The sequence below is a fragment of the Scophthalmus maximus genome, chromosome 5 (genome assembly GCF_022379125.1).
Source record: "Scophthalmus maximus strain ysfricsl-2021 chromosome 5, ASM2237912v1, whole genome shotgun sequence".
Classification (NCBI taxonomy): domain Eukaryota; kingdom Metazoa; phylum Chordata; class Actinopteri; order Pleuronectiformes; family Scophthalmidae; genus Scophthalmus; species Scophthalmus maximus.
Genome location: NC_061519.1, coordinates 11,043,881 through 11,057,426, shown reverse-complemented (window position 1 = coordinate 11,057,426; position 13,546 = coordinate 11,043,881). Strand labels below are relative to the sequence as shown.

The following is a 13,546-nucleotide window of genomic DNA, read 5'->3' as shown; positions in this document are numbered from 1 at the left end:
TTTTTTACGGTCCTCAAACTGGCAGGTGGGATTGAGATCACTGAGAAGACATAAACTCTCAGCCTGAAGGGACGTGCATGCACGCACACACACACAAAAGTCGTGTTCTGAACAAATTTGAGATAAAGCTCCATTAGAAACACAGAGGGGCTCTGTCCTGATGTCCCGGGCAGCGCCCAATGGCAAACAGGAAGCAGCACGAGTTTCCACAGGATTCTGATGTTCGGCGGAGAAGATTAGAATTTCTGAGTCAAAAAGACTGAAGATATACTGAGTACAGCCAGAGTCTGCAGTCTGAGGCTCATTAGTTTGTGGGTTTTATTTTCTAATCTAATTGCCCCCCCCCCCTTCTCTCTTTTTTTTTTCTCTTTGATCTTGCAACATTTGACACACCACCACATTCATCTTTCGGGAATGTGCTTCCTTGTTGAATGATGAAGATTCGATTTTTTTGAAGAAAAATGATTCAAAAGTCACCAGGCATGTGACCACAGATGAAATGAAACTAGAGCATGACAGGATGAAGAAGAAAAAAGAAAAGAGAAAAAAAAAGAAGATTCTCTTTTCCAGCGAAAACATGAAAGCCAGCGCAGCACAGATGGAAGACATTAATCGCCATGTTCCTGTTACAGTATGACCCGAGAGTTCATTAGCCCGAGATCCAAGTTAAAAGGCACTGGGAGAAGTGGTGGTTTCAAATCTAACCTCACAGTCAGTAAACTGAGCTACAGATTAACAAAAAAAAAAATTCTTAAGTGAACGAGGAATGGTTGGTTATGGTTTACACCACTTCAGATGCTGATGGGCGCCAGTCAAAACACGAGGAAGTCGCAGGATAATCAAGATTTCCAACCCTCGCCAAATGGAGTCAGGAAATGAGTCAGATTAACTTCCGCTGCATTAGCCGCTCATCAGTCACTGGCGTCCTCAGAGATCTTTTAAATTTAAATTTGTTTCTCCCTCCAGTCCGCAACAGATAACTTCCTTCAAAAGATGATAAATGCAGTAATTTAGTGCATGAAGCTCCAATTAAGGAAAAATTTCTATAGTCAGAATTGAGGATCTCTCCACAGCTAGTTCGCACCAAAAACCTCAGACGAGGTACAGTCAGAATTTACCAGAACAGCCTGATTAAAGGACCAAGGGGTGAAGTGGTTACCGGTCACACACTGCCCTCTAGTGGAACCTTCTACTCTCATTGAAAGTACAACCTCCAATGATCAAGATTCTTTACTGCAGCATCTCGTCTTTGATCGAATTAAGTCAGTTCACATGCGCAAGTTGCAACAAGGTCATTTAATCTGAAATTCACAAACCTCACAGACCACAGTGGGGACATAAAAAGGCCCAGAGGAATAAGATAATAATAAAGTTATGTCATAATGAACTAATCGGTCTGGTTTTTTAACGTTGCACTCACAGTATTCGTATCTCAACTAATTTACACACACAACCACGATGTTCACTCATTATTGTCCCACTGTCCTCGACAAATGGCAAAAATCACAACATTTATTTTACAATGAAGAGTAAATGAGAGTTTTCCAGCTCAACTTAAATAGTAACCGTCGTTCTGTAGTCCTTCGCGTATTGCTTGATTCGAGTTTGTCCAGAGCGGTCTCGGTAGCCGCCCTCGGTCAAAGACAGTGTTTCAGGATATTGGTATAAGGTTATTCGATTATGCTCCAATTCCCCCTTTGTGCCTCGACTCAGTTCATGTTCGAGTGGCTTTTCAGGTGCCTCCTCAGGTGGTTCAGACAGGTGTAGGTCTTGGGGCAGATCTGGCAGTGGTATGGTCTCACCCCGGAGTGGTTCAGCATGTGCTGCTTCAGCACACTTCCATCCGAGAAGGCCTTCCCGCACTGGGAGCACACGTACGGCCGCTCTCCGGTGTGCACACGCATGTGGACCGTGACCTTGTGCGCCATTGTAAAACCTTTTCCGCACACGGTGCACTTGAACGGCCGCTCGCCCGTGTGGGTGAGCCTGTGGGTGCGCATTGCACCTATCTGGGAGAAGCCCTTCCCGCAGTCGGGGCAGACGTGGGGCTTCTCGCCCGTGTGGACCCTGGTGTGACTCCTCAGTCCCCCCGCAGTGGAGAAGCACTGAGAGCAGTGGGTGCACTGGTAGGGTCGCTCCCCCGTGTGGGTGCGCATGTGCTGCTTCAAGTCGTAGCGGTTTCTGAAGCCGCGGCCACACACCAGGCAGCTCTCGGGCCGATCGTCGTTGTGGCGCAGCTCGTGATTAGCGAGGCATTTCTCAGACAGGAAACACTTGCCGCACTCCTGACACTGGTAGGGTTTCTCGTGGTCGACTCGCTGGTGGTACTTCAGCTCGCTGATCCCGGGGAAGGTCTCCTCGCAATATCTGCACCTGAAGCGGTGGTTGGGGCTGTAGGGGAGCTGGTGTTCACTCATCTGGTGGTTCCTGAGCAGATGCGCCATCTTGAAGGTCTTTCCGCAGTGAGAACACTCATATTTCGTCAGCAGCTGCACGCACTGGTGCCTGACCCGTTCGTGTAGGGACCTGAACTGACACCCGCACTTCGTGCAGACGTGCGCAGCGTTTTTACACTTCCTCCTCCGGTGGCCGGACAGGTGGACCTCTGTGCGGAAGGCTTTGCCACACTGAGAGCACTTGTACGGCTTCACCGCCGTGTGGAACCTCTGGTGTTCCAGGAACTCGAAGCGATACTTAAAGCTCCTCCCACACAGCGGACAGTTGTGGATGACCCGTCCGCGGGGGTAGACGGCTTTGGAAGTCTTTCTGGACGACAGAGACGCTGAAGAGCGATGAGCCGAGCCACTTTTCTTATGTTTGCCACCGCTCATTAATTTGGCCGCCTCCATTTCACCGACCTCTTGATGTCTTAGTTGATGTTTGGCCAGACACTTGGAGGAGATAAAGCTCTTTCCACACTGCTTACATTGGTACGGCTTATCGTGATCGACCTGCTGATGATACTTCAGGTCACCGATTCCTGAAAACCCGACCCCACAGTGGCTGCACTTGAAAAGGCGGCTTTGAACGTGTGTCAGCAGGTGCTCCTTTAGGCTGCTAGACTTTTGAAATCTCTTTCCGCAGTGTCCGCAGTCGTACTTACGGCCGCGTTTCGGGCAGTGGTGTCTGAATTTGTCCAGCGAGGTGGGGAAACTGTTCCCACACTTAATACAAAGATATGCTGCGTTTTTGCATTTCCGCAGCCTGTGGCCGGCCAGCAGAGTGGCTGTCCGGAAGGCCCTCCCGCACTCGGAGCAGTTGTATGGCTGCAGCCCGCTGTGAACTCGCTGGTGTTCAATGAGGACGGAGTGATGCTTGAAACATTTGTCACACTCGGGGCATTTGTGCATTCCCGACTGCTGTCTCCTGCGAGGAGACAACGAGATGTCGGTCCTCTTTGGTGATTCGGGAAAGTCGGTGGAGGTGGAAGGGTTTGTAGACAGCTCTTCGTCAAACATAACAATCTGAGGAACGTCGTTGTTTTCATCATCACAGGCACTCGGGTGGGAAGCGATGGCTACTTCCAGCGACGGAGGGAGAGACAGAGAGGGAATGAGGAGGTCATCCGACTGAAATGGAGCTGTGTGGAAAAAAAGAGTGAACTGGATGAGTCATGTTACAGTCTACAACTTCTTCAGCTAATGCACCATTCGTTGTGTACTTTACAGATGTGCACGTACCAACGCTACTCTTTGCCAGCTTTCCATGGCACTGTTTGCTTTGGAGAAGAAACTTGAGGTCATCTCCGTTTGAGACACACTGCATGTACTCCTCTAGGACAGAGGGCGCCGCACTGATCCAGGAGGCAGTCTATAAAAAAACCAAACATTTTTAGAGTTTCAAATTCAAATGCTCCTATTTTCCACTTTTTTTTAGCAGTCTCTCTCTCTCTACCTGTTTGAAATCTGGTATTGGCAACAGCTCCTCGAGTCTTGTGAAGAATTCACAAACTAGAGTCTCCAGTGCTGTGTCAAAGTCGGGGCCATACTCCACAGGAAACACATTCTGTCGGACAGAAGAAAAGACAGCTTGACATATTCAGGACAATACATTATCCTTACGATAAGGATATCTGCAATTTGATATCTAAAATTGTGATAAATGATTGTGTCTTATACAGGGTTCCGACACCTTTTCCATTCTTTTTCCAGACTAAAATTTCCTTCTTCTCTGTAGATTTTTTAGACCATTTTGACATCAGACTACAAATAGCAAGATCTTTATTTACTAAATATTAGTAAATTTACTAATCACTGATCATTTATCACTGATTGATAGTTTTCTAAAATCTTTGGATTCACATCTGTTTAGACTTCAGTCTTGAAACACAAATATTTTTCCATACTCTTTCTTTTTTCCACACTTATCCAGACCTGGAAATTACTCAAATCAAACTCCATACTTTTCCATACTGCATAGGAACCCTGCTTATAACAATGAAGTTGAATGTATTTCTTACCTTAAGGAAATGTTCTCTGCCATCTGTATCTTCAATGAGGCCTTGTACAAGCTTCATAAAGTTTGCCTCTGGTGCCTCGATAATGGGGTCATTTGTCTGGAAACCAAAGACACCAGTCAGATGCAATCAGGAAAATAAAATATTTAAACACCAAATTGGCATTTGTCAATACATTTCCAGAAAGTTACAGGAATTGCCATTACAATTAACCAGAGCCCAATGTGATTCTAAGTTTTGTCTCACAAACAGTCAAAATCTCAGTAATATCCATTTTACCATAATATACGACCAAAAAGACAAAAACTAATCCTGAAACCTGTTGGCATTGTTTCTTAAAAAGTTATTCAAACTATTCCACTGTCATAAAAATAGTTTTGTGTTTTAATTAATTAGGCGACTAAAACAAAAACATTTCATCCCTCACCTCCTCAATGCAAGAAGATCGGATGCGGTTCAGGTGGGTCTCGACGGCCTTGAGATCTTCAGGATGTTCCGAACGCAACAGTTCAAGAGTCGTCTGTAGAAAATTTCATTTCTATTTTTAAATTCAGAGTTCCCTTGACGATCTTTTCCAAACACTGATTGTTGACAGTCTTATTCAGGTGCAGTACCACTTCTTCTACACAGAAGCTTTCCAAATCACTTACCCTCGCTCTCAGGCCCAGTGAAAGCAGCCTGCCCTCTCGTTTACTCATCAGTTCGGGGACCGCATCCGTTACCATGGACACAAACTCCTCCAGTTTCCCATAGTGCTTGATGTTCCGCTGGCGCACGACCTCCCACATCACGGCTGACATCAGTCGCAGTGGGGGGACCAGGAGTGCCAGCGAGGACAGGGGGACGCTGAATTCTTTAAGGAGAAATTCACATTGGTTAGAAATTACTCAAAAGCAACATGGGAACTTTTGTACACGCCGGTCACACAAGCACAGAGTTCACGTGTGACGTCAGATGCTTTGACGTTGAAGTCCTCTGAGTTGTTAGAAAAAGACTTGACTCAAGTGTCATATATGATAATAGTCCTGCATGCTGGGTCATAACCGTGTGGAACAGACTCCAGTGATGCTTCTCCCTGATCAACACTGCATCGATCTATACAGTCGGTCCACTGTCTGGTCACTGTGCTCTGGAGTCCACTTCATCCCTTCGATTCAACGACCACAGAGTGAAATACAGCTGTTTAGGTTCCGTTACCTGAGGCACCGTGATTCCGACAATACACGCAGCTGGCCAGGTAGCTAGCTCGAATCGTTGGGATAGTCTCAAAGCTCAAACAAATGGTTTCAGTCTTTGCATTGCACATAGTGAACGGCCAATGTACTGATGCTGAGCTGGTCGTTAGCAAACAGCTAACTGTTAGCTAGCTTTTAGCACAACACCAGCCACTTAGCTTAAAATGAAACTGCCGCGAGTTGAAAAAAAACGACCCAACAATTATGCTGCGTTTAGTCATCTTTTAATAAACATATTCCACCGGTTCATGTTACGAGAGAAGCCACAGGGCCGCGCGTGTCGCCCAGTAAAACCGGCTTCGTCTTTGGGGCAAAAACAGTTCTTGTTCCAGGGATTAGTCGAGGCCTGTTCAGCGTCGGCTAATCCTTCGCTGTAGCTGTTCGGCTAAGAAGCGAAACGCGCGCAGCTGTGCGGGGCTCTACGAGCTAATACATACCCATGTCGTCCATTTTGGAATACTTTGATAACGACGGAGAGGAAAGCCGTTACAGTGGGATATCGTTCATGGTTCGAGTTAGCGCGCAGGCTAACCACATACGGGGCTTCAGGCGCCAACTTCTTCCTGAAACACGTTGTTCGGAATGGGGAGCGTTTGGCCCCGTCAGTGTCAGTTTGTACCGCGGACGTTCGTTTCGTCGTGCGGGGCAGCCCGGACAAAGCGACTCACAATCCACTGCGATGTCAAAATAAGATGCACCGCCTCTCCAGACAACCAGTAGACTAAATCCAGTTAGCTTTATTTAAACTTGACAAACTATATCTTCTGATGTGATTTTTTTTACGTCTCAAAATCGCCCAGATGATGAAAAGATTGAGGTGCAGCTAAATAAAAATTAAAAAAAGACCAACTGAAATGATCATATTATCTGCTTTTAGGATTAGAAAAAAAGTTTATTTGTGAAGCTAATTTTGTTTCAGCTGTATATAATTTATGATTTCTTTATTTGTTTATTTATTTTTCAGAGCACCAACTTGAAATATCCATATTGTGCAAGGCCACTGCTGGATGTTTCATTTCTAAGTAGACATTCTGCTACGGTCAGGAACAAATGGGCTACTTCAGAATACTGACATTAAACAACACAGATAACGGCAAATGATGTCAAGTCCAATAAGACGAAATGACGGACAATGGAAAAAGGCACAGAATACAGAAGGGGAATGTTTTTCTCTGAACGTGAATGTTTTTGGACTTCAGAAAAAAATTAATAATAGTATATCAGGCACACAAGCTGCTCTATGAGATTATACAATCACAATAGATCCCACAAAGCAGGATAAAGACTCAGCCTATTAAACAAAGTATTACAGAAACATAGCCCTTACAACATAAAGTCACATGAAGGCAACAAAGCCCTCTGGGGATTGAAGGGAATCAGACAGAATAGGTCTGGACTACACTGTGGGATTTTAAGTGTCTCTTCAGGTGATTGAGACAGGTGTAAGTCTTTGCACACTGTTGACACGCGTAGGGTCGAACCCCCGTATGGTTCATGGTGTGTTTTTTCAGTTCGCTGCCACGCGAAAACCCCTTCCCACATTCAGAGCAGACGTGAGGCCGTTCCCCGGTGTGAACGCGCATGTGAAGCGTCACTTTGCTCGCCATGGTGAATCCTCTTTCGCACACGGGGCATTTATATGGCCTCTCCCCCGTGTGGGTGCGCTTGTGTATCTGCAGCTCGCCTGCCGAAACGAAGGCCTTTCCGCAGTCAGAGCACAGGTACGGCTTTTCTCCGGTGTGCGTTCGAACATGTATGTTCAGATTTCCGGACACGGAGAAGCGCTTGCCGCAATGCGTGCACTGGAATGGCCTCTCGCCCGTGTGGCTGCGCATGTGCAGATTCAGGTCGTGTTTGTTCTTGAAAGCTTTGCCGCAGCGTGCGCAGATCTGGGTTCTCTGTTGACCGTGACGCAGCTCGTGAGCCGCCAAACCCACAGCGGAGCTGAAGAATTTCCCACACTGCATGCACTGATTTGACAGCTCGGGGGGATGAGTCTTCTGATGGGACCTTAGCTCTCTCATACCGGGGTAAGCCTCGTTGCACTGTTTGCACGTGAACATTCGGTTCCGGGTATGAGTCAGCTTGTGCTTACACAGCAGGTACATCTTCTTGAAGCTTTTTCCGCACTGAGAGCAGTCAAACTTTTGGACACTGTCAACACACTGGTGTCTAAATTTGTCCTGCATGGACTGAAAGCCATTTCCACATTTGATGCAAATGTAGGCTGCTTTTGTGCACTGTGTTCGTCTGTGAGTGGACAGGTCAGACGTCCTCCTGAAGGCCTTTCCGCACTGGGAGCATTTGTAGGGGTTTTCTCCGGTGTGCAGCCTTTGGTGCTCCAGTAGTTCGTAACGGTAAATGAAGCACTTCCCACACTGAGCGCATTTGTGTGCGACTCTTGGTCGAGGGGGGCCAATCACAGAGCTGGACAACACATGACTCTCAGTAGATGTAGAGGGAGCTCTGTCATCGTTCTCTTCCACAACGTCGCTGCATTTCCCTCCCATTGTTTGTTCTGCCTTGCTGCTGTTTAGACTCTGTCGCACCTCCTTCTCGTCGGGCCATCTTGTGTCCCGTATCCCTGTGTCTCCCACGTCCTGAGAAGAAATCGCCTCAGATTCTCTTCGGTTTTCAAACGTTTGTGCGCTAGAATCCACGTCTTTGGTGTCGGCTGCTCTCAATGGAGGGGGGAGAGACAACGCTGAGAAGAGCTGCTGCTCTGAGGGAGAGGTTGCTTTCAGAAAAAAAGAAATTCAAAAGAAAAAAACAATAAATTTCACTGTTTGTCAATTTAATGGCGTTATACTGTTCAAAGTGACTGTAACATATCCATGATCTGATGATTCTTTTTTTCAATTAATCGATAAATCTACAAATGTGATAATTGACACACTCACCACTGGTATCCAACCCTGCCATTTTACCACAATGCACCCTGCTTCTTAGCAATACTTTGAGCTCATCTGTTTCGGTCACACACTGCATGTACTCTTCTGGCACCGATGATGTATCGCTGATCCACACTGCGGTCTTTCTCAAGCAAACAAAACTATTATTTTGGAGACTGGAACCAGGAAAGCTGGAAATATTTTGTAAACTTCAATCTTTACATCATAATCAGTGCTCTCTGTACCTGTTTAAAGTTTGGTATAAGCATCAGCTCTTCCAGGCGGGTGAAGAACTCGCAAACAAGAGTCTCCAGTGCTGCATCGAAGTTGGGGCCATACTTCACAGGAAACACATTCTGTCAGGCGGGAAGATTTAACCGAATGTATGGATATGAAGTCTCGAGACAAACAAACAAACATCCCCTTTTCACGTTCAAGCATACAATAAAGCAATTGTACCTCGAGGAAGTGTTCTCTCACTTCAGCGTCCTGCAGAAGTGTCTGAACAAGCCCAACAAAGTTGGCTTCAAGGGCTTCATTTTCTGGTTGAAGCTGTCGAGTAAATGATGCACATTTAAAATAAGCAGAACAAATTCAAAAACGGGCAACATTCAATGTCCGCTGAAGTCGTCACACACCTGTTTGGAGCTGGTTGTCGGGAGGCAGTCAAAGTGTGTCTGAACACGTCTGAGATCTTCCGACTGTCCAGAACGTAATGTCTGTAAAGTCATCTGGAAAAGACACGGACACAATGAGAGTAAGGAAACCGAAAAATCTCCCTTTGTAGCTGCCACCACACAAAATCTATTTGCCAGCTGATAACTACCCCTCAAACTTTCTGCTTACACACTGAAATGAAAAGATAATACTTGACTGATATCAGTACTACATTTTAAAGTCAATATCTGCCACTGCCAACTTTATTTTGATACAGTATGGAGCATCCGTTTCTCTTACCTTTGCTCTTAAGCCCAGAGTGAGCAGTCTCATCTGTCTGTATGTCAAGATGTCAGGGACGGCTTCATTTACCAAGGACACAAACTCTTCCACTCGCCCATACAGCTTAACTTTCCTCTGACAGATCACCTTCCACATCATGGCCAGCATCAGCCGCAGGGGTGGAGCCAGGAGCCTGAGTGAAGACAGCGGCAGGGCAGGCCCCTCTGCAAGGTGGAGAGAGGCAGCGTTAGTGCAGTGCGCTGATGAGGTCACAGAAATCGTTCTGTCACACAAGCAATATTTATATCCAAGTTGTCCTTAAAAAACAACACGTGAAAACACTTGTGGGTTACACAAATAGACAAACTTCAAAGACTCAGTTTTCTGTGGCTTGTTCATCTTTTTTTGCAAGATAAATGAACTAGAAGTAGCAAACGCTGCATGAATTCATTGCTTTTCTTTCTTTGTGTTTTGTAGTGTGTGCTGTTTTTCAGGGCAAGCCTGCTGATGGCTTTTTTTTGTTCGTTTGTGGTTGTAGAAAATAATTCAATCTCAGTTTGACTTGGTTTAGAAAATAAAAGAGGCAGAGAAGCTGGATGTATGAATAAAGGTCCTCCAGTTAGTTTTATCATTATGCCTCTTAGCTGAGTTATAATATATAGACTGGAGCTAGAAATGCCCAACAAACACGTTACTTAACAAAGTGGGAAACTTTATTTTTCTGTTCGATATCTGCCCCCACATTAAATAAGTATAAAATAAATCAGTTATATTTAGATTCATCCAGGAACAATTACAACCGTTATCATTTTTGATCAATCAAACCGATGCTGTTAAAGTTAGCACGCATGCTAACACCAAAACAAACCGATGGTGGTGCCAGTAAAACACGAAACGTTACCCATTTTATTCCTAAGGAGCTGTGATGAATGAATGGAAACAGAGGAACGTTCCCTCATCAAAATGAACTTCCTTCTGCAGTGACCGGCAGAGGACAGAAAGCTTTAATCGAACTACTCGCCACTTTCTTCTCGCTGCTAAGTGCAGCTGAACACCACTTCCTGGTTCCACCTTCTTCTTCATGTGTTTTTAAAAGGCAGCACGACATTCTGACTTTTGCGCTGCTGCTGTCTACTGGAGGAAATCAACTCCTACATCAACCCGGTCCGTCAGATTGTCCTCATCCATCCTGCCAGTTGAACAAACCTGCTGAGGTCCTTCTCATGTGACTAACTTCATGCTGATTATGGAGTTTGTGGACGATTCTGGCCAATGCACTGCCGTTTCACTGACTTTACATTGACTGACTTTGTGAAATACACCTCTGCCTTTGTGATTATAATCCTTAATGCTATCATGCAGAGTTGACAAATTTCAAGTCGGATTCGCGCAATCCTTAAAAGAAACCATCGTTTTAATCTAAGGAGTGTCCATCATGTGAGACTGAGGTAAAACCTGAGCTTCAAACTGAAATTACAAGGAGAAGAATAGAACAAGAAAAAAACCCTAAGGGGTGGTAAATCAAGCTTTACCACATGTTCTTTGGGTACACATAAATATTGCATGTTTTTTGCCTCTCCGTCGCCCCTCACATCTTTTCATCCGTCTCCTGATGTACACACCAGCCTTAAAAACTCCTCTGTAGATCCATGAAAGCCCTGGTGGTGGCAGTGAGGGACTTCCAACAGTGATGGCCGACTGAGCGGTCGTCACAACTAGAGGGCCCATCGGAGAAGTAATGAGATTGCCTCATCAGACCATCTGGGCAGTGTTAAGCACCATGACTAAGTAAATTCCTGCAGTGCATGGTGAGTGACAGAAACGCCTTGTTGTACCTAAAAATGCCATTTTTTATTCTCTTCTTCTTCTTTTTTTTTTTGGTAGCCCCTTTAATAAGGCCATCCTCCAGTTTTATTTTGTCATCACCAGCAGCCTCGGACAAATAAGGGCTGTAGGGCCACAGCGCGATAAGAGATTGCAACACAATTGGTTGCACAGTAGATTTGTATTTCCGTTGACAGTGATAGTGGCAGATATCAAAATGTGACGGAAAAGCAAACAAACAGAGATGCCTATGTTGACCTTACAAAGAATCCGTGATTATTTGTTTTTGAATCCAATTCATTCTTCATTTTGATAGGTCATAAAAAGCTGTCATCTGATGTTCACTTCAGTCTGCAATGACAACGAACCCCGAGACTAACCAGATTGAAGTTAAATGCAGCATTTAAATTCTTTCAAACTGTAAAGTCAAAGACAATACATGAGCTCTTTAGAAATCCAGGAGACGTGATAACATGCATGTGCAAGTGAACATGCTCATTCTTATCGTGTTGTCGGCATCAGACACACCTCACAAATAACTTGTTTACCTTTGGTTTTGAACTTTAAAAAACCTATGTGGTTGGTCAACTATCGGAAGGCTTACGGCAAATGTTATCATGTCCAAATGACCATTTTGATTCAATTAGGAGACACATGACAAGTAGATTCTCTGACTGATTTGCAGCACAGTGAAGGACAATTTGAGCTGAGCTCTGCAGCAACTACCACTGACTAGGGCAGCGGGTTTCAGTGACACAGCTCTATAAACTCAGTGTGCACCATGTGCACGACAACAAACGGCAGACCAACAAAGTTAGCCGCTAGTCTCATGGACACAATGGAGCATTTAGCAGCTAAACAGCCAGATATTTCCCTCCGGAGTTGGTGGAGACCAAAATGGAGCTAAGAGAAGAGTAAATATTTGACTTAGATTTGTCAGTTTGACAGACAAATGATTACATAAAATAGTGTGAAAATTAGGCTTTGTGGCTCTTAGATGTATGTAGGCAACTTTTTGTAAAATCCCACATCCTGCTTACACTGCCCCCAAGAGCCCAAAAATTATTTTATGACAGGAATAAGTCAAAATTATGAGATAATAATCAACAATTTGAAAATGATAAGATAATAAGATTTTTTTAAACTTTTCCTTTCATTATTAAAAGTCAAATTATTATTTAAACATGCTTTTCTTGGCAGAAAGGGGCTTCCATAAAAAAACACCAGTCCAATCGATGGATTGAACACAAAGACTATCATGTTGGAAAATACATCGCAATCCCACTGACCTCTGACTGATGACGACGAGGCTCGATGTGACTCATGACCTTCATTTCACTAAATGCAATGTGAATACATGATACACATGGAACATGCAATTCATCAAATATCTTTTGTATTAGAGTTCATGGTATCTACAGTATATGTAGACAATTTGTAATATATTGTGTTGACATTGCGGAGCGCCAGTGCATTTTGCAATTAGACATAGTGCCTTTTTAATCTTTTTTTTAAATGTTTTCTCTCTCTCCGATGGCGCCTTAATCTCCACCACATGTCCAAACGCTTAAAAATCAGATCAATTACCAAGTCAAATTCAGTAAAGTCACATTTTTTTCCGGCACTTGGCGCAAAAACCCAAATTAAACTGGAAGTCAGCATCTGTCTTGTTATAAGGACGAATGAACAAAGTGTAGTAGTGCGTGTTTGTTGTAGTAGCTGAGTTGATGCATGTACTGTATGTCCACACATGTACTGTATGTACATGTGTTTACGTGTGTGTGTGAGAGAGAGGAGAAGAGAGTGCGTGCATTTGTGTGTCTGTGAGTGTGTAATTAAAACAAGTGATTTTTTTTTTACACACAGATTATCCCTCTATCCCAGCTGGTCAGAGTTGGATTTGACCACCCCGACAACCAGAGAGCAAATCTCTCTGGGGATAAATCCAAATTGGCACCCTTGATGATTTTTTTTTTTTTCCAAACTGAAAATGTGGGAGTGCTCAGCTATTACCTTGAGTTCGGCACTAAAATCTAAACATGACAAAAAGCATTTTTATCATTAAAACACACTGCCGTCTCCCCACAAAGTAAGATGCCTATTCTAGTGATGGAAAAAATACATGAATGGCCCTCAAAAAAAGCTAAATCTTTTTACTTTTATTATATTTTAATGCCCCGTCGCTATTTATTATTTCATTT

At 44.3% G+C, this 13,546-nt stretch overlaps 1 protein-coding gene across 1 annotated transcript; it reads right to left on the bottom strand.

The window, feature by feature from the left end:
• Positions 1-1,277: 1,277 nt before the first annotated feature.
• LOC118310657 lies at positions 1,278-10,604 on the bottom strand. The gene is made up of 14 exons (XM_047331924.1): positions 10,423-10,604; positions 9,540-9,745; positions 9,221-9,313; positions 9,042-9,134; positions 8,828-8,938; positions 8,592-8,724; positions 7,071-8,428; positions 5,654-5,819; positions 5,107-5,309; positions 4,884-4,976; positions 4,460-4,555; positions 3,895-4,005; positions 3,681-3,810; positions 1,278-3,580 (listed from the first exon to the last, which is right to left on the bottom strand). The coding sequence occupies exons 1-14, from the start codon at positions 10,478-10,480 to the stop codon at positions 1,710-1,712; spliced, it is 4,722 nt and encodes a 1,573-aa protein (XP_047187880.1). The 5' UTR covers positions 10,481-10,604; the 3' UTR covers positions 1,278-1,709.
• Positions 10,605-13,546: the final 2,942 nt, after the last annotated feature.